The 22,935-nt window shown below is 36.6% G+C and overlaps 12 protein-coding genes across 12 annotated transcripts; 3 read left to right on the forward strand and 9 right to left on the reverse strand.

Annotated features, from left to right (window-relative positions):
• Nucleotides 1-207: 207 nt before the first annotated feature.
• On the reverse strand, nt 208-4,542 carry SPT6 (chromatin-remodeling histone chaperone SPT6; the record flags this gene model as incomplete). The annotated part of the gene is made up of 1 exon (XM_071054515.1): nt 208-4,542. The coding sequence occupies one exon, from the start codon at nt 4,540-4,542 to the stop codon at nt 208-210; it is 4,335 nt and encodes a 1,444-aa protein (XP_070909208.1).
• A 482-nt stretch (nt 4,543-5,024) lies between these two features.
• DAM1 (Dam1p) lies at nt 5,025-5,948 on the reverse strand (the record flags this gene model as incomplete). Its single annotated transcript, XM_071054516.1, has 1 exon — nt 5,025-5,948. One exon carries the CDS (start codon nt 5,946-5,948, stop codon nt 5,025-5,027), a length of 924 nt encoding a protein of 307 aa, XP_070909209.1.
• A 549-nt stretch (nt 5,949-6,497) lies between these two features.
• On the reverse strand, nt 6,498-7,643 carry SHY1 (cytochrome oxidase assembly protein SHY1; the record flags this gene model as incomplete). The annotated part of the gene is made up of 1 exon (XM_071054517.1): nt 6,498-7,643. One exon carries the CDS (start codon nt 7,641-7,643, stop codon nt 6,498-6,500), a length of 1,146 nt encoding a protein of 381 aa, XP_070909210.1.
• A 433-nt stretch (nt 7,644-8,076) lies between these two features.
• RNJ42_04354 (uncharacterized protein) lies at nt 8,077-9,336 on the reverse strand (the record flags this gene model as incomplete). The annotated part of the gene is made up of 1 exon (XM_071054518.1): nt 8,077-9,336. The coding sequence occupies one exon, from the start codon at nt 9,334-9,336 to the stop codon at nt 8,077-8,079; it is 1,260 nt and encodes a 419-aa protein (XP_070909211.1).
• A 595-nt stretch (nt 9,337-9,931) lies between these two features.
• On the reverse strand, nt 9,932-11,263 carry CLD1 (carboxylic ester hydrolase; the record flags this gene model as incomplete). The annotated part of the gene is made up of 1 exon (XM_071054519.1): nt 9,932-11,263. The coding sequence occupies one exon, from the start codon at nt 11,261-11,263 to the stop codon at nt 9,932-9,934; it is 1,332 nt and encodes a 443-aa protein (XP_070909212.1).
• Nucleotides 11,264-11,773: 510 nt separating this feature from the next.
• On the reverse strand, nt 11,774-12,907 carry HEM15 (ferrochelatase HEM15; the record flags this gene model as incomplete). Its single annotated transcript, XM_071054520.1, has 1 exon — nt 11,774-12,907. The coding sequence occupies one exon, from the start codon at nt 12,905-12,907 to the stop codon at nt 11,774-11,776; it is 1,134 nt and encodes a 377-aa protein (XP_070909213.1).
• Nucleotides 12,908-13,906: 999 nt separating this feature from the next.
• On the forward strand, nt 13,907-15,796 carry ALE1 (lysophospholipid acyltransferase; the record flags this gene model as incomplete). The annotated part of the gene is made up of 1 exon (XM_071054521.1): nt 13,907-15,796. One exon carries the CDS (start codon nt 13,907-13,909, stop codon nt 15,794-15,796), a length of 1,890 nt encoding a protein of 629 aa, XP_070909214.1.
• Nucleotides 15,797-16,127: 331 nt separating this feature from the next.
• Nucleotides 16,128-16,919, reverse strand: HCR1 (translation initiation factor eIF3 core subunit j; the record flags this gene model as incomplete). The annotated part of the gene is made up of 1 exon (XM_071054522.1): nt 16,128-16,919. One exon carries the CDS (start codon nt 16,917-16,919, stop codon nt 16,128-16,130), a length of 792 nt encoding a protein of 263 aa, XP_070909215.1.
• Nucleotides 16,920-17,469: 550 nt separating this feature from the next.
• On the reverse strand, nt 17,470-18,021 carry UPS1 (Ups1p; the record flags this gene model as incomplete). Its single annotated transcript, XM_071054523.1, has 1 exon — nt 17,470-18,021. The coding sequence occupies one exon, from the start codon at nt 18,019-18,021 to the stop codon at nt 17,470-17,472; it is 552 nt and encodes a 183-aa protein (XP_070909216.1).
• An 835-nt stretch (nt 18,022-18,856) lies between these two features.
• Nucleotides 18,857-20,527, forward strand: RTF1 (RNA polymerase-associated protein; the record flags this gene model as incomplete). Its single annotated transcript, XM_071054524.1, has 1 exon — nt 18,857-20,527. The coding sequence occupies one exon, from the start codon at nt 18,857-18,859 to the stop codon at nt 20,525-20,527; it is 1,671 nt and encodes a 556-aa protein (XP_070909217.1).
• Nucleotides 20,528-20,832: 305 nt separating this feature from the next.
• On the forward strand, nt 20,833-21,978 carry TAD1 (tRNA-specific adenosine deaminase; the record flags this gene model as incomplete). The annotated part of the gene is made up of 1 exon (XM_071054525.1): nt 20,833-21,978. One exon carries the CDS (start codon nt 20,833-20,835, stop codon nt 21,976-21,978), a length of 1,146 nt encoding a protein of 381 aa, XP_070909218.1.
• Nucleotides 21,979-22,301: 323 nt separating this feature from the next.
• On the reverse strand, nt 22,302-22,838 carry ANK1 (ankyrin repeat-containing protein ANK1; the record flags this gene model as incomplete). The annotated part of the gene is made up of 1 exon (XM_071054526.1): nt 22,302-22,838. One exon carries the CDS (start codon nt 22,836-22,838, stop codon nt 22,302-22,304), a length of 537 nt encoding a protein of 178 aa, XP_070909219.1.
• Nucleotides 22,839-22,935: the final 97 nt, after the last annotated feature.

Raw genomic sequence — 22,935 nt, forward strand, 5'->3', positions numbered from 1 at the left:
CTAGTATTGTAAGATATTGACGATATTATTATAACTTATTGAAGATTATTGAATAATGAAGGGAGGGTTAAAAAAAATAATAAAAGGAAATGAATTTATTTGTACATTTTGAGAAACACAGAATTGAGTAATGCATGAAAAATTCTTGGTTTTTTTTATAATTCTTTCGTTTCTTTCTTTTAATTTTTTTTTTCCGTTTAAAAACTTTCACATGTAACCACCTCTACTTCTATTACCACTATTAGATTTCAATAAAGTCTTGAAACCGTTACACAGTTGGATTACACTTGGATAGTTGTAATTAACCAAGAAGAAACCAGTGTGCGTTAGCTTCACATTCCAGATATACAGCTTACTTTGAGCATTCAATTTGAAGATCAAGTAGAACCATCCAGGATTCTCGTAATTCAAACTGAAATAATAGACGGATTTCTTTGGATTGACTTTGGAGTAATCCTCTATGAACTTGATGACATCCTTTTTGGTACCAGCCTTAAACTTTTCATTAGAGGTCAATTCGTTGAGGAGTCTGATCTTGTTTTGTAGATATTCAACAATAATTTGATCTAAGTCATGATATCTTTGACCTTCAACAACCAATACCTTACCTAACGCTAATGGATTTTCTTTCTCTAATTCCTGAATATCAACGTGTTGAAACAAGTCCTTGTCCAATTTCCAAGTGATAGCCAAGTGATCGTCACCTCTACTAGATTGTCTGATCACAAAATCACCTCTTTCTTTACTTCTTAAATAGTCTTCTGCTTGTTTTCCATTGAAAGGGAAGTAGTATGGGTGATTAATAACTCTGTGTGTTCTTTTAGCTCTGGATTCCGCCATAGTAACCTTCTTTTCTTCCTCGGAGTCTTCTAGTTCTTGTTTCAGATCCCAAATTGCTGGATCCTTACTATAAGTTAATGGGATGTATTCATGCTTGACATCATGATCTAACAAAGAAACTTCAGCGGTGATATTAGCATAGTCAATGTAAATGACCTTGGCAGGGTATGTCTTGCTTAGTTCATAAAGTTCGTTAGGTGATCGTCTGAGTTGAGCACCAGCGTGTCTTTGAGCGTTAACAACACACTCAACTTGAGAATTTGTTATACACATAATGTCGTTATGCCAGAATCTTTCAATTCTAACAGGTATCACACAACCCTTGAAGAAAGTTTTTTCAGTTTCACCGGTTAGTGAGCTAAAAATTTCATCACTTTGTAGTGGATGGAAATCATTTCTCAATTCTTCAAAGCCGTCCAATAACTCTAAAACAATAGTGTTCAGATTATTTAGTTTTCTTTGACCAGTGTTTTTCTCTAACTCCTCTGCGTATGATTCCAAGTTTAGTGACTCCAGCTTAACCCTACGATTTGGATCTTCACGGAGGAATTCAATAAATTCACTCATAGTTCCCTGTTCTTCCTTCTCAGCAATAGTGTCAGGATCATACTCTAGTGCATCAGCTGCAACCTTGGTAGCTAAATGATAGTCTTCCGGATGGATTCTGGTACTGTCTAGTTGATCATGTTCCAGATCTTCATACCTTTGTCTCTTTTTACTCCACGAAATATACAAGAAACCTGCTGAATTCATGAAAATAATTTTGTGGAGAATGTTATGCGTAATTAATTGCTGACGAGCTAAGAGAGGTTCATTCAGTCTTTGTAACGATTCAAGGAAGTCAATTGCCTTACGTTTACCAAAACCAGATATGTATCTCAAAATGGAAGCATAGTATGAATTATCGGTGGCCTTGTTAACCTCAACACCTACTAGATTTACTATATCAACAAATGCCGTGTCAATAGCTCTAGTCATATATTCAGGTGCTAATAAGGATTGATGCTGATGGATGGATAGTGACTTTAGCTCCTCTGGGGATAGATTTGCATATTCTAACAATGGAGAATGCATGTAACGGGCAAGTGCTATACAATACTTAACAAATGGTGGTTTATTTGGAAATTCTTGAGTAGCTCTAGAGGAGTTTTGGTATCTGGTTGCAACTTCATCCTCCACATAAATAATCGGAATTTGGGCACCTTTTGCATCGACTAAATTCTTTTTATGAATCACTTCCTGTAATTTTTTAAATAGCTTTTGCGTCTTTGGGTTTGGACCGTTAATACCGACTACATTTATTTGACAGGTCTGAATTATATCCTCAATCGTATCCTCAAACTTTTCTGGATGCATCTTGTCGAATGGGTTTTCGGTAATTTTGAAATCTCTTACAAATTCACCCTTACGGTTGACATATGCAGCTATTATTGCATCAGAACCAAATCTACCCAGACCGCATGTAACTGTTAATATTTTAGGAAGTTTTGGGTCCTTTAGGTTTGGAACATAAGGAGCTTGGTCTAATTTAGTCATGAATTTATGACGAACAACCTTACATACCAACTTCTGACATGTTTTTTCCAAATCATCTTTGATTTCTTGTGCAATATCGTTGAAAATTTTCTCAATAGCTTGAGTGAATGCGACCTTACGGAAATTATTCCACTCAATAGCAAGATCAGAGGTATTTGTTGTTTCAAGAGCAATTTGGAACAAGTGATCAACATATTGCGTCTGAGAGGACATATGAAGTTTTAAATTCATCAGGTTCAAAGATTCGGCCTCTAACATTCTTAAAAACACATCTGGTTCTCTACGAAAATGGAGAGGAGTCCTATTGATGGCATACTTGATATCTTCATATAACGATCCTCTTTGAATTTCTTTCTTACCTTTGGTCGTTAAAACAACATCAATTAAATAATATCTGTAAAAGTCTGCTCTAACCTTTTCCCTAACCTTAGTGTTCTTTGAAATTTCCCAAGAAAGGTACTTTTGAACTGTTTCCATAGCAAGCTTCAGATTAGATACAAAAATTTGAAGATCTTCTGAGTTTTCTTGTAATATTTGTTCAATCATTTCTAGCGGTTTCATGCTTTCATGATCCTTTGGAATATGAATTTGATGTTGGGAGTTAATATTTTCACCAACTTGATCGGCATTAATACCAGCAGACTCAATGACTTTATAAAGAGCACTGGTCTTGAACTTCTCATAATTAGAGTTTTTCAGATGCTTTTTACCGGTTTTATCACTGTTCTTTTGAAGAATTTCGTTTATTTGATTGGCATATTTGAATTCCAAATAGTTGTAAATATCCTGCAAAGAATTCAATTCTGCAACAGAAGCTGTACTTTGATTCCTGAAATATTCATCAACAATAGGATCACTAATATCAAGTTCTTTGTAGAAGTCTTTAACATAGTTTCTTTTGTTGATTATACTTTGGAATTCTATGTCTAAATGGACAACTTCCCACAAATCATCTTCAGTTAGCAAAAAACCATCACGTTCTCTAGATGAAATGTAGTTACGACGATATGCATAAATAAATGGGACCTCAAGATTCTCTTTAGTAATAAACTTGATGGCATTGCCTACAGCGTCTTTGAATTCTGTAGTATCGTAATCAGCAGAAAAGTTCTTATCGACAGCAATTTTTTCACTGATCCAGTTTTTTTCCAGTTCTTGATCATCTTCTGTAAGGTCACCATAGTTAACCAGACCAGCTCTCAATTCTTGGAACCTTTCCGGAATGTCGGCCTTTCTGATAACCATATCTTCTTCAGTCATCAAATTCTTCTTTAAGTCCTGTAAATCATAGATATCCTGCAGTCTAATCTTCTTCTTGGTGGTTTTAGTAGTACCAGTTTCTTCATCAAATTCTTCAACTTCTTCGTTCATGTCACCACCTTCAAGCTCTTCGTTTTCTATTTCTAGCGCCCAATCGTAGTCATGACCATCACCAAAAACATCATACATTTCATCAATCTTATCAGAGGATAAACCGGTTATCTTTGTTGGAGCCTTCATTCTTTGTTCCCTCATCATTTTCCTTTCTAGCAGCCTCTGTTGACGAGTTTCTTCATCTTCATCGGAGAATTCATCTTCCTCAATAAAGTCATCCAATTCATCAATCATACCAGCCTTACGACCTTCATTCTCGTGCATACCTTCACCTCTGTCATAATCACGAGAACCTCTGGGTCTTTCATCATCGTCCACTTCATTTTCTTCGTCATCATCATCAGAAAAGAAATCGTTTAATTTTGATGAATCTCTGTTGTTTCTGCCGTCAGTTTCACCCTCAGCAGACGCATCGCCATCATCTTCGCCAACTCTCTTTAGCCTCTTTAGTCTCCCACTACTGGCACTTTCAGAGGGCGTTCTCTTAACACCAGCATTTTCCATTAGCAAATCCAAATCATCTTCCGATAATCTATCATCCTCTTCTTCTCTAGGTCTTCTCTTATGCTTTCTCTTCTTTTTCCTACTAGTAACACCTTCTTCATCCTCATCTTCATCGTTGACAATGAAACCTTCGCTAATCTTTCTGGCCTCATCTTCATCATCCTCTTCTTCCTCTTCAGAAGAATCAAATACATCTTCACCTTCCTCTTCATCACTTGGAGCAGCTGAGTTCATATCACGAATCTCATCTTTTTCCTCCCTTAAGGAAGCTTTCTCCTGATCACTCATTATACTTCTCCTCACCTTAGTTTTCCTAATTTGTTTATCTACTTCAAATAACCAGAAAAAGGGAAGAAAGAACTTTAGAAAAAAAGAAGCAAGTAAAAAAAAAAGAAGACTATCCTTTTTATTAGCTTATTATGACCAGGTTAATTGTCACTATGAGTCCCAATTGATTCCTCTGTACTTGTTATATAACCCAACCACTACCTTCAAACTAAAAACTTTCCACCTTTATTGTCAAAATTTTTGGTCGTTTCGTTGTTATTTTTTTTTTTTTTTAATTTTTTTTCCACTTTTTGGTTTTCCCACTTTAATTACCCGGATATGGCAATAGCTTCATCGAAATTAATCATGTTATAATCATATAATACTATAATTGTTCAATATTAATTCATTATGCTGATTAAATATCACTATTATTATTTCAATTATTTAATATTACAAACTAGTGGACATTTTACCCGTACCTTAAAAATTTTGAGTATATTTTATTTGAATGGTGGACGTTTCGATATGCCTCTATTAGGCACGCCAGTTGTTGAGTGCCTTGTATTTGCTCTTTCCTGTTGGAACATGTTTCTGTTCACCACTCTTGTGGCACCTCCGCCAAGTGATACCCTTCCCATAGGTATATCTTTCCTCTTATTGAAGGCATCCGAAGTAGAAGCTATACTATTCCGTATGGTATGCAAGATCGATTTCCTTCTTAATCGGCTCTTAGAATCAGAATCCTTCGCAGGCGTATCTTTGTTTTGTATTATAGGGTTCATTACAAACGAGGCTTCACTGTTAGTCTCCTCATCAATTTCTTTATTAGTGTGTGTTACTGGATTTTGTCTGTTAAATCTCGTCAAGTTCTCCTTATTGAGTGTATTTCTGTTTCTTACAAGGCCAGATGGAGGAAACATGGGAGTATTGAACTTGGACCTGTGGTCTTCTTTCTTTGGCGCAGTTCCACCAACACCATAACTACTACCATTGTGACTGTTCTCATTCCTATTACTATTCTTAAGATCTTCTATCAGTCTCTGTATTTTAGCCTTCTCTAAACTCAACTCCTTAACCCGCTTCATGGTACTGATCTCTCTATCAAACCTATGTGGAGCATTCGGAAATTCAACACACCACGAATTACACATAATACCATATAATAGAGATCCAAAGGACTCATTCAGATCCACTAGGTTGTCATGAATATAGTTAAGACGCGTCATATTACTATCAAGAGTAACAACAGAGTCTGTCAGATCCCGTATCTGAGGTAATAAGTACTCTTTGAGCACATCATTCTTCCCAATTACCTCCTCATTGAACGAATCCGTGCCAGCCATCGAAGACCGCCTCGATCCCGGATTGCTGCTCATCGATAACTTATACTCCGTAGCAGACCGACCATTCTTATCCTGACTCATTTATTCTCCGTTGTTCTGGATTTTGACCTTAGTTCTTCCTGTCTACACAAAGCCCACCAATTGAACTTACTAAAACGTTGAGTTTTTACTGTAAACACTGGATCTTCGATTAACCACATTCCCTTATAATCACTATATTCAGTAATACAGAGGCATCAAATCTCGTTGTTTATAAAAAAAAATATAAAAGAGACCAGACTTACCCGGATGTGTAAACATATACTATTTGATATTATAATGAATATATATTATATATTTTATATATTGTATTTTGATATTACATTTCGAAATATTCCATACTACAATACAACTATATACATCTAGATCAGTATTATCGTTTGACCCATCTTGGCAACAAAAGTTTTATGCATTTTTAACAGGGAAAATTTAATGTTTTGTAGTTTTATATGGTACGAAACTGAGAATTTAAATTGGAATGTTCACAAATTTAATAAAATTTCTATATACATGAGTAGTTAATTTCTATGTGTGATTTCTGTCGTTAGCTATGTCATATCTCCATATTCTCATATGGGTTACTCCTACTTCTTACATATATTTCCTAGCGTGTTTCAATTTATCACTCTTTAGCTGGTCTGGAGAGATTGCTGCACTCTTTCTATACTTCTTCAATGCTACAACCAAGAAAATAGTACTTAACAGAGACAGGCCATACCATGTGACTAGATATTGCAGGTGATTGTTCCTCAGATCTATCTTTGGTTGTTTACCAATGGGTACACCAGCTCTGGCGAACTGTAGTTCATCAAATTCCTTTTCATATTTTGGTTTCTCTGTTATTTCAGTATCCTGGTTTTGGTTCTTAACGTCCGTTGTTTTCCCCCATATTTTCCACCATGGTTGAGATTGTTCAGTAGGCTTTTCTGATGACTCAGCAGGCCAGTGATGATCTCTCATATCATAGATGGCCTGGAAATGTATTGGTTGGCACCCTATTCTTGCTGCCATGTCGTAGATATCTGGGACTTGCCACAGACGGGACTGTTTGTCTTCTTGTTCCCACTGTAAACTTCCCCTCTCCTTAGGAGGTCTAATTAAACAAACAACTTCAACATTATCTCCTTCTGGCATGGATAGATGGTGCAAAGTTCTACTCTCTGGCGCTACTTTCTCCTCAGCAATCCATCCCCTCTCTATCAACAATGTCTCACCGGTATCACTTCTGACAAAAGGAGTAAATAGGAAATAACCCTTATGCCCATTCTTAACTCTTGGACCTACAAACAACTCTTGTTCGTGTAAATAACGACCCTTTAACAACACTTTACGGTACTCCCAATCTTCACACATGTCAACAGTAAAGTTTTTTGGTAAATTTATAGGATCGTATATCAACTTCGTCTCACATTCTGCAATTAACTGAGTCTTCCAAGTGAGCCTCTTCAATTGCCATGTACCCAAGCAAAATGATATCACAGGCATCGCGATCATAAGAGCCAACGCTATCTTCTTACCAACCGAACTTTTATTCTGAGACTCTTCATTTGGAGTCTTTTCAGTCTTAATAGGTTTCCAATCAACACTAGATGTTACCAGATTTCTTCTAGCTATCACACTCTTTGAAGACAATGTCAAAGCATTGAAACGGTACGGGTTCAACGATGCTTGTCTCCGAATCAGATGATTCAACTGCCCCTTCGTTATACTACTAAAAGTCAACTTAATCATACTCATATTTCAGTGTACTCAACTATTATAATTAAATGGAAATCAAAAAGCTAAAAATAAACCATATACCAATATAATCCATGACCTCCCTAATCATCTAGGTTTTGACATCAACCTTAAAAATATTGGGTGTCTAGGTTTGAATTCACCGACAAGTCATCCTCTTGTCGTTTCGAGCTATATGGATACATACTGAAATATTATACATAAAAACTTTACAAACTTATTAGCTGCACCAATTATAGTTATCTGGCATTATGTTAAAATTAATAACTTTAACTTGATAGTCAATTATTAAGGCTTCAGTGTTAAGAATTCTAAACAAGTACGAAAAATTAATCTAATAAGAAAAGCAAAAACTGTAACAATTCTTTAAAATGAGAAAGAAGTGATTTTTTTTTGGCGTTCTATCAATAGTCCATCATTTCTTTGGTTTTATTTAGAACCAACAGAATTTAGTGTTGTTATCCCATGCTACTTTTTCTGGATGAATACCGTGTGGAGGTCTGACTGCGCTCAACGACCCATTGTCTAAGAATATTTTTGATTCATTTTTACTCATGTTCTCGAGGACCCTGAATAGTTCAGGGTAGCGAGTAGAAGGTATCTCCTCATCCCAGAATTCAAGCTTGCGCAAGTCAAACTTTTTAGCCTCCTTGATAGCCTCACCGAACAGAACTCTAGCAATAGTATCAGCATCACCTACAACTTCTTCTGGGATATAAAATTTGAGTATAATCAATTCATTCCCATTCCAATTATGATGCCATATAACATGAGAACCCTTATATTCACCTTCTAGTATGGCAAAACCATATAGCAAGTCTTGCGGGTTGGTGTCTTTGTTATCATTTATTCCCATTTTCTGGTATATAAACTCATCACGGTCGGCAAACCATTTATAAATATCAATATCGGTATCAACAGTAAACGTGAATCCATCAGAGTTTTCCTTACCCAATGCCAACAATGATTTTTTGAACTGAGCAGCTTGTAAGTCTACGTACTTTTGATAATCGTCATACCGAAAGTGTTCTCCTGTAAATGCGCTTGCATCACCAACAGAACAGTATTGTTCATACAAAGTATCTAAGCCTGGAATATCATGAATTGGTACATGTTTACTAATGTATCCCATCTTTGAATAGTATTCACCAACTTCACTATACAAAGTGATAACCATATTTTTAACCAATTGTTTAGACTTAGCATCCTTAATAGTATCCGCTCTATCATAAATGTCATCATAGTAAGCATTAAGCTTCTCAATCATAATCCTTGCATAACCCTTACCTCTGTTTTCGACAGGAGTGAAAACACCTCCAATGCAGATAGTCAAAGAAGGCTCGATCTCACCATTGCTAGAGGGTGTAATACAACTACCTAACCTGTTCAAAGTCTCGCATCTTGATATGATTTGAGAGAACTTGTCAGTGTTGGTCAATGTCTTATCCTTAAGAACAAAATATTTAATACCTAAATGTTGATATGATTCAGGAAATGACTTAGCAAACTTAGAACCGGATTTGTATTTTGCACATATCTCACTTTTTCCAAGCATTTCCTCTCTTTCAACATACTGTTCATCAGTTAGAACTCCCTTCCACGCATCACTGTTAACTCTAAAGGTATATCTGATAAGCTCAGGGTCCTGAATTTCTTCAAATACCAAATGTTCTGGATGTGTATCAACAGTCATGCTTATTTTCCTACTATACAGGTTATTGTCACTACTGTTATAAATAATACAATGGAATTTTATATCTGCCTATGAGATAATTCCCTTCCAAAAATACTTATCAGTCTGTTATATATATAATTTTTTTCAACCCCATTTTGTCGGTTTGTTGAACTTCCTCCAACTTAGTTCAAGAAACGGAGTAAGAAATTACACCCTATCTGTCTTCCATTTACCCAAGGAATTATCGAAAAGGCTCGAATTCATTTAGCATTTAAATGCAATGTATAAAGTTTAACTGCAAGTAGTAGCGAGTCCGAAAATCCATCCCTGGGGCAACGTGAAATTAATCAAGGACCCGCAAGTTCAGCCCGTTAGGAGCTACATAACATCTATCATGTTCTGTACGAGACCTCGAGATATTTTATCATGCTTATTTTCTGGGTAAAACGTGTTATTTTTGTTCTTATTAGTTGAATATATACTTTTCTTTATATAATATTATAACCCGTTATTGTCAAGAATATAAATAAATATACCAGAGAATATTATCATTGTCGTTTCATTATCATTATCATTGTCGTTTGATTTCAATTTCATTATTATCCCATCTAGATTATTGTAGGCTCTTCATTTCTTCTACAAGTAATGAGTTGAAACTTTTGTAGTTGTCAAAATATAAGTGGTGTCCTGAGTCTGAGATGGTTTTAACTTTACTGTTTTTACCAAAACGCTTCAAGAAGTTCTCAGTGACTCTTCTAGCACCATTTATGTCCATCCAATCGTTCTCTCCGTAGACCCAAACCCAGTCACAGTTACTTTTCTTTAGACCATTATTATCAATACCAAAATCGGTGCTGTTTGGGGAGAAAAGGCTGTTTTCTAGGGGTGACCTAGGGTCACCCCCACATTCTAATACAAAACTCAATAGGTACTCACCAGAGCCCTTCATGTTAAATATAGCATAAGAATACTTATGCATAGCTTCAAATTGTTCATAATTCTGCTCCTTATTAATTAAAATAGGTTTGAACCTTCTGTAGGTCCACCCTGATGTAATCTTCGAGCCCAAAAGACTGGTCTTTCTTACCAACACAAATGGAGAGATGTTCCTATCCCAAAATTTTTTATACCACCATGGTACTTTTTTCTCGATTTTCTTAATTTCGTTAGTTATTGAATTCTCATCTGTGGTATTATTGTTAATACTATATTGTGATCTCGAGATACCCGCTGGTGAACACATAATAATTTTTTTTATACTGTCAGGGTATTTATTCACATAAAAGGACATCAAATACGCGCCCATCGAGTGTGCCATTACAATATTCTCAGAGTCATTAAGTCCTCGTTTCTCAAAAAACTTATGCATTCGATTAAGAAACCAGTCGCAGACCACTGTAGTATCATCTCTAGGAAACTCAAACGGAAAATCCATCCTAGAGGAAAACCCATATCCTGGCAAGTCAATAGCGTGAATAGACCACGAATCATCCAGTAGTGGCAGATTCTCAAGATTCTTCAAAAAAAACCCAAGACCTGCACCGTAACCATGCACAAAGATAAGCCTTTTCCTTTTCTTAGCAGTATCAACCCGCGTAGGCTCGATAACAAGCTCATTTATATAATTTCCAGAATCATCTATAGTAGTTCGTTTCAAGTACGCACGTTTATCCATCGCATTGCGCTCAAAAAACGGTAACGTTCTGAGCAAACCTTCCTGCATAGTCTCAGGATCCTTGTGAAATTGCTCATAGTCTCTCTTGGAGTCTGCATAACTCCTCGGAAACAACCGTGGTAGATCCCTGATAATAGCATACAACGGCTTAGCCGTAGGCGCTGTGGCGTGTATTATAGCACTATCCTTACCCACCACATCCTTAGTTAAGGAGTTACGAACCAGGTTGTTAAACACATTCCGTAACGATTTCCTGCCCACTGATGACATTTTTCCTATTCTCCTTTTTCCTTGTACTTTTTATATCAACTCCTTTCAACGGTATCACATCTAACTTTTAAGCAAACTCCGTTATATCCTTAATGGACTTAAAAGTTAATGAACAATCAAATATCGGTACCTGAACATTCCACCTTCCCTTTCGGATGCTTCTTCTCCCTGCCCCCCCGCATCATCGGATTGCGTACTCCGAAAAAAGGCCCTCTACCTCTAATTAAGCTTTCAGTCAAATCAAAGTCCTTTTGACACATTTCAGTTTACGATGGGTACCATGTGATTTATATATCAATATTTGAATAAGTTATTATAGTTTAGTTTAAGTTATAGTTGTGTTTACATGGGTTCTCTCTTTGAATAGGTTATATTTTATTTTATATCCTTCTAAAATAATAATAAATTAATAAATTAATAAATAAATAAATAAATAAATAAATAAATATAGATAAGTCATTAAATAAATTTTTTTTATATACAATAAAATCATATAAATAAAATATTTCTTCAGTTTTGTTTACCAAACATTTTGCTGAAATCCGTAACTGGATCAGTAGATCTACCAATCTTGAAGTCTAATGGGAGTTGTTTTGAGTATAAGTCGTTGGAGCTGAGGTGGTCCTTTAGCAGGTCGGCCATACCCTTGATAAACGTAGGACTACCGTTTAGGGACTCGCATCTTCTGAACTTGTCCTTGTGAGCGGACATGCCAATAACTTCTTTGTCGATCTCGAATAACGTCTCGATGTGGTCGGAGGTGAAAGCGATTGGTATGAAGATGACGCCGGGCACTCTTTCACCGAGGTACTCGGCCATCATTGCGGTTTGGGCACCCAACCAGGCCTTTGGACCCACTTGAGACTGCCAACAGAGTCTGTATGGGTTACAGAAGTTAAGTTTCTCCATGACTTTTTGCACAGTGGCACTGACTTCCTGTGGGTAAGCGTCACCAGTGTTAATGACATCCATTGGCAAGGAGTGTGCAGAGAACAGAAGCACAACTTGGTCTCTAATCTCCTCCGGAAACTCCTGTAGGCTCTTCTTGATGTTTTCAGCAAAGGCCTGGGTCAACCCGTCGTTGGTAGGCCATCTATCAATACAGGACCATGTAATCTTTCTTTGAGGATCCAGCTTCTTGATCTGTCTCCACAGTTCGTTTATTGAAGAACCAGTAGTGGAGTAAGAGAATTGCGGATACTGCGAGAAGGCAACAGCTTTCGTAATACCATCCTGTAACATCTGCTTGTACATCTCATCAGTCAAGGGTCTAGCGTAACGGAACGCCACATAGGGCTTATGTGGGGCGGTCTCTGGACAAGTTTCATCCAGAATTTTACACACCTCTTGTGCTTGGTACTCCGACCACTTTCTAATCGGAGACCCACCACCAATCTCCGCATACTGCTTCTCAATACGAGGGGTACGGAGCTTGGCTATCAACTTAGCAATTGATGGCTGGTATTTCTTACTAATGGGAATCAAATCGTTGTCCGCAAACAACTCGTATAAGAAATCATGTGTCTCCTCAATCTTGGAAGGACCACCCATATTCATCAGCACAATACCAGTATTCCGTCTACTACTGGTATTGGAGAACCGCCTTACCGTCTGTCTAGAGGCCAATCCAAGTCTATTCATCATATTGTAACTTTATTTTTATTTTTTTAAGTGACTTTTTAGATAATTAATTATGCATGAATGGAGGGGTGCCTGAATAAAAAACAATAATTATTATTTAGACCCCAATTCTTTCGGAATAGCAATGCAATATATATACCTTTATAAATATTTAACCTCCGTTATTGTATATTAATAATTGGGAGTGATTGAGAGTTGAACAGTTCTAGCCCTCGTTTGCGATGCTTGCTTACAAAGCAGGACAGAGAGAATTCGAAAAAAATTAAAAAAATATGATATTAAAAAAGGATCCTCTCCCTTCTTTTTTTAGTTATTATATCATTCTTTCGTCAATGGAACTAGTAAAACACCCTTTTTTTATTTTAAACACTAATTATAATCTAAATACATTACGGCAATATTAAGTTTTCCTTGTATACTGAAATGCCCAATATTGATTGAAGTCCTACAATTTATTAATAGAAGAGTCACATGACTCTTCTAGAAGCCAAATTTTTTACCTTTTTACATATCTTTTCTCTAAGACATGTTATTGGTTCTATTAGTAGCTTTTTCATAAGATTAAGAGAGTACATACTCTTAGTACATACTCTTTAAGTAATATTCTTGTTGTTCTTCTCAACAATAGCCATTGCTTTACAATTTTATTTTTCTTGAGAGCCCAACAATTGGACCGGGATCAATTTTGGACTCTCACGAAAAAAAAAACCCAAAAAAGGCTAACCCAACAACAAAACATTTCCTTGAATCGACAAAGTAAATAAATCTATATAATACGATTATCTCATAGACCCTTACTCAAGCACTTTAGATTTGAAGGTGTTCCAATCACATCCCCTTTAAAAGAGAATCAAACAGATTTACACGTAACAATAAAGGGTGTGAAAGTGTGTGTGTGTGTGACCCTTAAATTATATCTCATAAAAAAATAAAAGTAAAAGTTGAGAGCCTTAGATCTAATACTACGCTTCGAATACAATAATAATTTAGAAATAAAACATAATGTATAACCCGATCGATGCTGCTATTATGCAGATATCCAGTACATATGGAATCGATGATTTCATGATTAGGTTTGCCATATGTTTATTGGGCTCCTTTCCACTTAATACTATTCTGAAGAGGATACCCGATGACAAGCAAAGGACTAAATGTATCTACATCATAACTATGTGTATGGTATACATCGTTGGTGTCATGAACCTACTCGGTGGTGTTAGAACATTGTTGATCAGTTCTATGTTTACATATTTCACCACGAAGTATTACAAGTCTAGTCTAATGCCACATTTGGTGTTTGTTTTCGTGATGGGTCATTTAGCATTGAATCATTCCTATGTACAATTCTTTGTGGACAAGGCTCCTGGTCAAAACTCTGTTGATATAACCAGTGCACAAATGGTTCTAGCTATGAAGCTGACCTCATTTGCTTGGTCCTACCACGATGGGGCTTACACCGAAGATCATAAATTTGAAGAGTTATCGAGCTACCAAAAATCAAAAGCCATTAAAGAACACCCATCTCTCTTAAGATTTTTGGCATACACGTTCTTCTACTCTACCATATTAACCGGTCCAAGTTTTGAATATGCCGATTTTGAAAGTTGGCTGAACTGTGAGATGTTCCATGATCTACCTAACGATGACCCGGTGGTAAAAGAATGTAAGGAGAAGAAGAGAACCATTCCTAAGAATGGGAAATTAGCTGGAAGGAAGGTTATCGAAGGACTTTTCTGGATTGTATTAAGTACTTTGGGTCCAAAGTACTTCCCAGTTACATATATTACAGAGGATAGTGCTTTCATGCAAAGATCATTTTTCTACAGAATTCATTACATGTCTATACTGGGTTTTATCGCTAGATTGAAATATTATGCAGCATGGACTATAGCCGAGGGGGCCTGCATTCTATGTGGTCTAGGTTACAACGGCTACGATCCAGTGACTAAGAAAATGAAATGGAATAGAGTACAAAATATTGATGTTTATCATGTCGAATTCGCTCAGAGCACTAAGGAATCTTTAGACTCTTGGAACATGAATACAAACAAGTGGCTAAAATACTACATTTATCTCCGTGTTGCTAAGAAAGGTCAAAAACCAGGTTTCCGTTCTACACTTTTCACTTTCCTGACGTCTGCATTCTGGCATGGTACTAGACCTGGTTACTACTTGACTTTCGCAACTGGTGCGCTATATCAGACCTGTGGTAAATTTTATAGAAGGAACTTAAGACCTATTTTCATGTCAGCAGATGGGAAGACGCCAATGGCTACGAAGAAGATCTACGATTTCATCTGTTTTTACGTCATTAAATTGGCTTTCGGTTATCTGGTAATTCCTTTCATAGTTCTGGATTTGAAAAGTTCCTTCTTTGCTTGGAAAACAGTATATTTCTATGGCCATATAATAGTAGCTTTAACATTTTTCCTATTTGCCGGTCCATACGCCAAGAAGGTTGTTAAATTTTGTAGGAAATTCCAACCAGTTGCGATTGAAGAAAAAGAGCAAAGACAAGTTGCTGAACAGATGGTTGAAAAGTCTGGATCTCTTGGCGATATTTTGAAGGATAAACTGTCATACGAACAGAGCCGTCAAAAATCAGAGGAACCTGATATTGCATTAGGTATCCCAACAATCGATGTCGAGAAACCACAATGGTCTACCGCTAAGAATGAATGGGATCAATTCTATAAGGAATATGTGGAATGGAGAGATCAAAAAGGTCTAGAAATCGAAGAGGAAAATCTAGCTAAGGCTTTCAGTAAATTCAAGGAGGAAATTATGGGTTCAAAATCTGAACCAAGCCAAAAGGGTAATAGAGTAAGAAAGATGAGTTTTAGTGCTTACTCTTCTGAATCACTATCACTACCCGAGGTAAAAAAAGAGTAATAAACAAATTGCATACCTTTTTTTGTACTTTTTATACCTTTGCATTTCTAGGTATTACTTAATAAATATTCAATAGAAATATTTCTGTTTTAGAAAAAAAAAAAAAATACCTGTTTTGGCTTTTCTATATAGCTAGTAACTTCAGCTGTATAATGCAACTATAAAAAGGTAAATGAAATTATCCTGCAAGTAGCCAGTTTTCTATTATTGATGAAAATCAGCATTATTTTTGTAGGACGACACAGGCACATAGCATCACAAATTTTTATCATTGAAACATATTATATTACTGTTCTTTTTTTTTATCTCAGGTCTATTTTAACTTCTTACTTTACATGAAATCGTCATCGCCGAAGTCATCAAAGTTGTCAACATCGAAGTCCTGATCCTTTTTGAATGCACCACCCAGGTTAGTCTTGGCCTTAACCTTCTTCTTACCTGCACCACCAGTAGCGGTACCACCTTTAACACGGGCTAGACGAGCTTGTCTCTCAGCCTTTTCCTTATCTTTAATTAGAATGTTCAGAGTTGCAACCGTTTGTCTGATATTTTCGATGGTCATTGGTTTAGAGATGTCTCTGATCAAGTCAATGGTCAAAGAAGAGGAGTAATTTAGTGGGGATTGTTCGTGCTTGGATACAATAGCAGTGGACAATGCCTTTCTCAAGTCCTGGTATTCCAACTTAGTCTCTGCCTTGAACAATGGGTGATCTTCAATCGGAGTGTCTTTCGTTAGAGCCGGTCTCAAAAGTGCCGCTTGAGCAGCAAGCTCTCTTTCTTTCTGCAGGGCACGAGCAGCAGGATGCTCACCAGCCATCTCTAGATCACCCAAAAGATCAGCTGCATTGTTCAAATCACTCTCTATCTCAGCCTTCTTCAACAACTCCTTCCTGGTCTTCTCATCTAGAGTGTCGATTGCCAGCAGACCTGGCTCCTTCTTCTTGTTCTTGTCATCCTTGGCATTCTTCTTACCAGCCTTTGGCTTTGTGTCTTTCTTTTTTTCTTGCTCCTCTGGCTCTGCATCCCAGGAGTCCATAATAGGTTCATCACCTGCAAAATCAACCTCTGCGTCCCATGAATCCATCAGGACAGGATCATCGTTACCAGCATCGTCCCAAGACATCTTCTATTTTAAAATTCTTATACTTGTATAGCTACTTTCCACTTGCAAATAGTGATTTAAATCTAGAACTAAGTCTACAACTACTACATCAATACTGAAAACCTCATCGAATATAATTCTACCAAGGTGCATTACCAATGAAAAAAGTTGAAAAAAAAAAAAAAATAAAAAAACAAAAAATTACTATTGAAAGAACGTAACGTATTAAGTGACTTAAATATTAATTGTATAAGGTCAAGGTTTATTTTATTAGTAAATTATACCAGTTTTTATATCGTATTATAAATTTCAAGATTTTATATTGTTTTATATATGAATAAATAAAGTTTATCTTTGGCGTTAGTAAAAAGAAAAAAAATAAAATATCATGAAGGTAATGAAAATTAAAGAGCAAATAAAAAGTGGGAAAACAAAAATTTGATGCATTTAATATGCAAGAAGAAAAGGCATGTTAACGGCAGACCAATATCTTTTTCTTGTCATATCATATCGTCTATGTACAATAATTTTATTTTTTTTTTAAGTTCAAAAGAAGTTGTAAAGAGTAGAACTACTGTTCACTTGATTCTTGTGCTAAAAGACGGGATTTGTTCTTCTCTTCAATCTTCTGCATAATGTAGGACATGCCCTGCCTACTATATTTAACGTTTTCATCGAATATACTCCTTGACCAGTTCTCGAGTTTAGACTTGATCCCGAACTTGAACCCGCTCGAGAACTTCACCTCACTCACCACTTTCGTCTTACACTCAGAGAAATCATAATCATAAGTACTATACTCTTCAACCTGCATGATCCGTGTGTGGTCCAGGTTCCGCGTATACGTCTCCATCCTCCCATTCAGCGGGTCTACCACAGACACTTCCAATACCCACGACTCACTGATCTTACCCATGAACGCCCTGGCCCAGCCTGGCATGCTCCCGGACTTCTTCAACAACCTAGTACTATGAAGCCTCCCATCCTCACCAACATGTTGTGCTAACGTATCAATAGACTTCACCGTCCTGGAATACGGGTTCGGATACCTATTGAAATAAGCACACGACACCGATGCAAAATCATTATCAAAAACATGAACACTCCTATGTACTAAAACCATTACAGCTATTGTTTATTCCTTCCCTTCCTGTATATCTCTATGATCTAAATCCCTAAAACTGATATAAAGAATAAATTTCAATTCAATTCTTTATATAAAGAGTACTAGACTCACACACTCTCTCAAATCCAAATCCCACTAACAGCTGTCTCAAGCCCATTTGCTATATTCCAACCCCCCCCCCAAAGAAGAAATATCTTTACTACGACAAGTTCTGTGGTTCTGGTTATTTCTTCAATTCTTTTTTTTTTTCTACTTAATGTTTTAATAATGCGGGGGGAGGGCAGCTACTAAGAGAGAGAGAAAGAGAGAAAGAGAGATTGATAGTTATTTATCATACACCCCAACACAATGGGTAATATTAATATACCTATTATACAACATCTATCATAAGACAATAACTAAATGTTGTAACCATCTTTAACTCCTCATCTCCCCCCTCCCCATACCTGTACTCTCTCACCCTACATTCTTAAAATGCTTAGAAACACAGTCAAAATCCGTACAACACACACACACACACTCTCTCTCTCTCACAAAACTGTCACACACCCTTCGTTTAAATGTATATCACGATATCAAATCGTACACAGTTGTATAGTATTATACGTTATTGCATGTGATGGCATATATCACGAACCAGCGGATTGGAAATTCCTGTATTTTTTTTTTTTTCCACGTACAGAGAGGCATAAGGTAATAAGGTTATAATAATAATAATAATAATACTATTATTATTATTATTATAACCTTATTATTTTGGTATCTGGTTGAATTATGCACAATTAATTGATAACTGCCGTTGAAATATCAAACTACACTAATTAAAAAATAAATGTCTGATTTGGATGAGGATTTGTTGGCCTTGGCTGGTGCTGATGAGAGTGATGAAGAAGTGTTGACTAGAACTAAGAGCACTGTTGTGCCTAAGAAGAGGAGGATAGAGGCGGATAGTGATGAGGAGGAAGAGGAAGACGATTATAATCCTGATGATGGGTATATGGATGTTGACGAGGAGGAGGAGGAGGAGGAGAACCCGTTCCCATTGGAAGGTAAGTATAAGGATGAGGCCGACAGGGCACACTTGGAGTCTCTACCTGAAATGGAACGTGAGACTATTCTCTTTGACAGATCTCAAGTAATGCGGAAGTACCAGGAGAGAAGGTTGTTTAGAGAGCGTGGTAGGAACCTGAAACAACAGAGAGCTGGTTCAGCACAGGAGAAGAAGACTAGGACCTCGACGAGGTCGACGAGGGTCACTGGCCATTCAGATATAAAGGCTTCTAAGCTGTCCCAATTGAAGAAACAGAGAGAGAAGAAGAGTAAAGGACGTAGAGGGTCAGACTACGAGGACAGCGGTGATGAGGACGACTTTATTGACGAGGAGGAATACCAGGACGATGTTGTTGAGGAAGATAGCGATTACAAAGATGACGATGACGAAGAGGGCTACAACCCGTACGCGAGGAAGGCTAAGTATTCTGAGGCTGCTGAAGAGGAGGAGGACGAAGAAGTGGAGTGGGCCGAACAATTGGACAGAGACGTTGAGGTCCAAGATTTTAACAAGCTCAGAATCGGAAGGTCATTCGTTGCAAAATATTGTTTCTACCCGGGTTTCAATGATGTCATTAAAGGTACCTATGGTCGTGTGAATGTCGGTATGGACAAGCGCTCTGGAAACGTTACTTACCGTATGGTGAAGATAGAAAGAGTGTTCTTACAGAAACCTTACAACATGGGCAAATTCTTCACAAACCAGTATTTTGGTGTGACTCAAGGTAAGGATAGAAAAGTTTTCCAGATGAATTATTTCAGTGATGGCCCCTTCACTGAAGAAGAGTATGAACGTTACTTAAAAGCTTTGGATAATTCCAATACTCCTAAACCTTCACCATACACATTAAAGAACAAACAGAAGGAAGTACATGAGTTTGTTACACAACCTCTGACTGAAAAGCTTACAGATGAGATAGTACGTAATAGAATGGTTTTGAATAAGAAGTTGTCCGGTACAAATGCTGTTCTAGAAAAGACTATACTGAAAGATAAGCTGCGTTACGCTCAGGAGAATAATAACGAACGTGATGTTGCTAAATACTCATCTCAACTCCGGAATTTCGAGAAACGTTTATCAAATTATGAAAAACATCACGAGAATGATCAGGCTGATATGAAGAAGCTGGAGAAATTAACGTCCAAGAATATTAAGTTGAACTCAAGCCGAATTAGAAATGCTGAATCTCTTAAGAAAGAAGAAGAAATTACATTAGACACTAAGAGTGATCCTTTCAGTAGGTTAAAGACAAGAACTAAGGTTTATTACCAAGAAATTCAAAAAGAAGAGAATGAAAAAGCAATGGAGGAAGCAGCTCAAGAACAATTGAAACTGGATGAAGAAACGAAGAAGAAGAAAGACCAAGAATTGATGCTAGCACAATTTAGAAGACTTGGAGGTCTACAGAAGATTATTAGTTCCATCAACGTCGATATTCAACTTGACTTGTAAGAAACTATACTTAAACCCACACTAGGAATCAAACTCTGGTTGAAATACTTCCAATGATATTCTGCATATTTTATAATATAATATAGACACATTGCAAGGAAAAAGATGCACTATTTCCTTCAATTCAGTACTCTTTTGTAATATATTTCCTTATAAATATTTCCAAATTTAATTCGCTTTTAACAATTCTGCTTCCTTTAATGATCTTTAAGAATATTTTCAATTCGTATTTCTGTGAAATATAATTAAAAGAATAACCGTTAACAATAGAGTCAGAAAAATGAATTTAAATCCAAAAGGGTCTCATGGAATCAAGAAGTAATGTGGAGCAGATCGCTGAACTTGTAAAGAAGTCATACTTCAAGCTTTCAAAATCTAGTAGACCTACTACTCGTTCCAATGGCATATTAGAAGGTACTATAGTAGCCAGTGTAATAGCATGTGATATCAATACGGGTAGTACAAGACTGATCTCTATAGCAACTGGAGTTAAATCAACACCCAATTCAGAGCTCAAAAGAAGCCATGGGAAGATTGTCCATGATTGTCATGCGGAGATACTGGCTCTAAGAGGATTAAATGCTGTGATATTAAAACAAATACAATACTTAAAGCAAGGACAGAACTCTGATCTTGTAGTCAAATCTGGAGTACCTGGTAAGTTTAAATGGAAAGAGAATTTAGAACTAGCATTATTCATCTCTAAGTTACCTTGCGGAGATGCAAGCATGAGAACTTTAGAGGAATCTTCAAGAAGTGATGATATACAATACAGCGATTCCGATGAAAATCAATACTTGGATCCAAACATCAGAACAATACTACGTGGTAGAAGCAATTACAAAAGGAGAGGTTATGTTAGAACTAAGCCTGGGAGGATTGACTCAAAAATTACACATTCAATATCTTGTAGCGATAAATTATGTGCAAGACAGAGTACCTCGGTACTTAATGCTCTAAATTTTACTTTACTAGAAGTTCCAATCTACTTAAAATACTTAGTGGTTCCAAACCTAACTAACGATGAGTTAGAATATGCTCGGAGTTCCTTACATAATCGTATTCCTGATAAAAATCACCTATTGAACATCATCACCTGCAAGTTTGACTTCGAGGACGATTTAAATGAGCTGAAAGAACCGTCCCCATTATGTGGTGTAAAATTGTATTATACAACTAATGATACTATCGAGGAACAGATCCTTAATGGTTTAAAGAACGGCTATTATACAAAACCTTCAAAACCAATACGAAAAAACGCTGAATCTACAGTGAGTAGATATAGTTTATGGAAGTGTTTTGTCGAAATGTGTCCTGAATTCAAGGACATCTCTTACCAGAGCTTTAAGAAAGCCTATTGTAATGATAGAAAATTGAATATTGACAAAGTAAGGAACGTTTTATCCCCGGATGGTTGGGTGTATACATATGCAGATGATTTTAGTATTTAAGAACACTATATATGGCACTACATCGTACAGGCCAGGAAAAAAAAAAGTTCTTCAATTTTCATAATATATAACCTCAATTTTGTATAATATATATTTATATTCTTCATCTGTCCCCTGCAGTTTACTGATCTTAAAACATTATTTGATGGGAAATATATTGGAATGAGAGACCATAGTACTGAAATAGTGTTTTGAAGCCCAGGTATCATATTCTGTAATATGCAGTATCATAATAGAGTAAGTGATAAAACAAGTAAAGTTCCTATCCATATTTTATAGTTATCGAATTATTTCCAAAACTAAACAACTATCAAGAACTACGCTTACTCTTCTTCTTCTTCTTCTTCTTCTTCACCATCATCATCATCAATGATCTCCTCATCTTCGTCCCCTTCCAAATCATTACTATCAGCGGCTAACGCAGCACCTTGCAATAAATCGATCAATTCATCTTTATCGTCTCCATGGACAAGATCAAGCGGTAACTGATTGTGTTCATTTTTTATCCTGGGATCAGCACCAACTTCGATAAGGTTTCTGGCAATAAATAACCCATGCTCAGGCTCATCATCACAATACCTCACAGTCAAATGCAAGGGAGTATCTCCATCCACATTCCGTGGGTCTATCTCAATACCACCTTCTTGATCTAGGATAGAGTCCAAAACCTCCCACGACCCATACTTACAACACAAATGCAACGCAGTATTACCTAACGGGTCCTTAGCAGTGTTAATAAGTTCCGCTATCTTATCAGAATCGTTACTTAACCCTTCCAGAATGTGTTCCAGCAGATCTGTGTTGTTCCTCCGAGATGCATCCAACAATTGTTCCCCAAAACTTGCTCCTTCAGTGCTCATTTTTTCTTTCTTTCTTTAAAACCTTACCTTTTTTATTCTCAAAAAGCGTTAACAAGGTTCGTCTGGTAAGTCTTTTATACAAATCCAACTACACGTC

The sequence above is a fragment of the Nakaseomyces bracarensis genome (assembly GCF_045282275.1).
Source record: "Nakaseomyces bracarensis strain CBM3 chromosome Unknown Scaff13_0, whole genome shotgun sequence".
NCBI lineage: Eukaryota > Fungi > Ascomycota > Saccharomycetes > Saccharomycetales > Saccharomycetaceae > Nakaseomyces > Nakaseomyces bracarensis.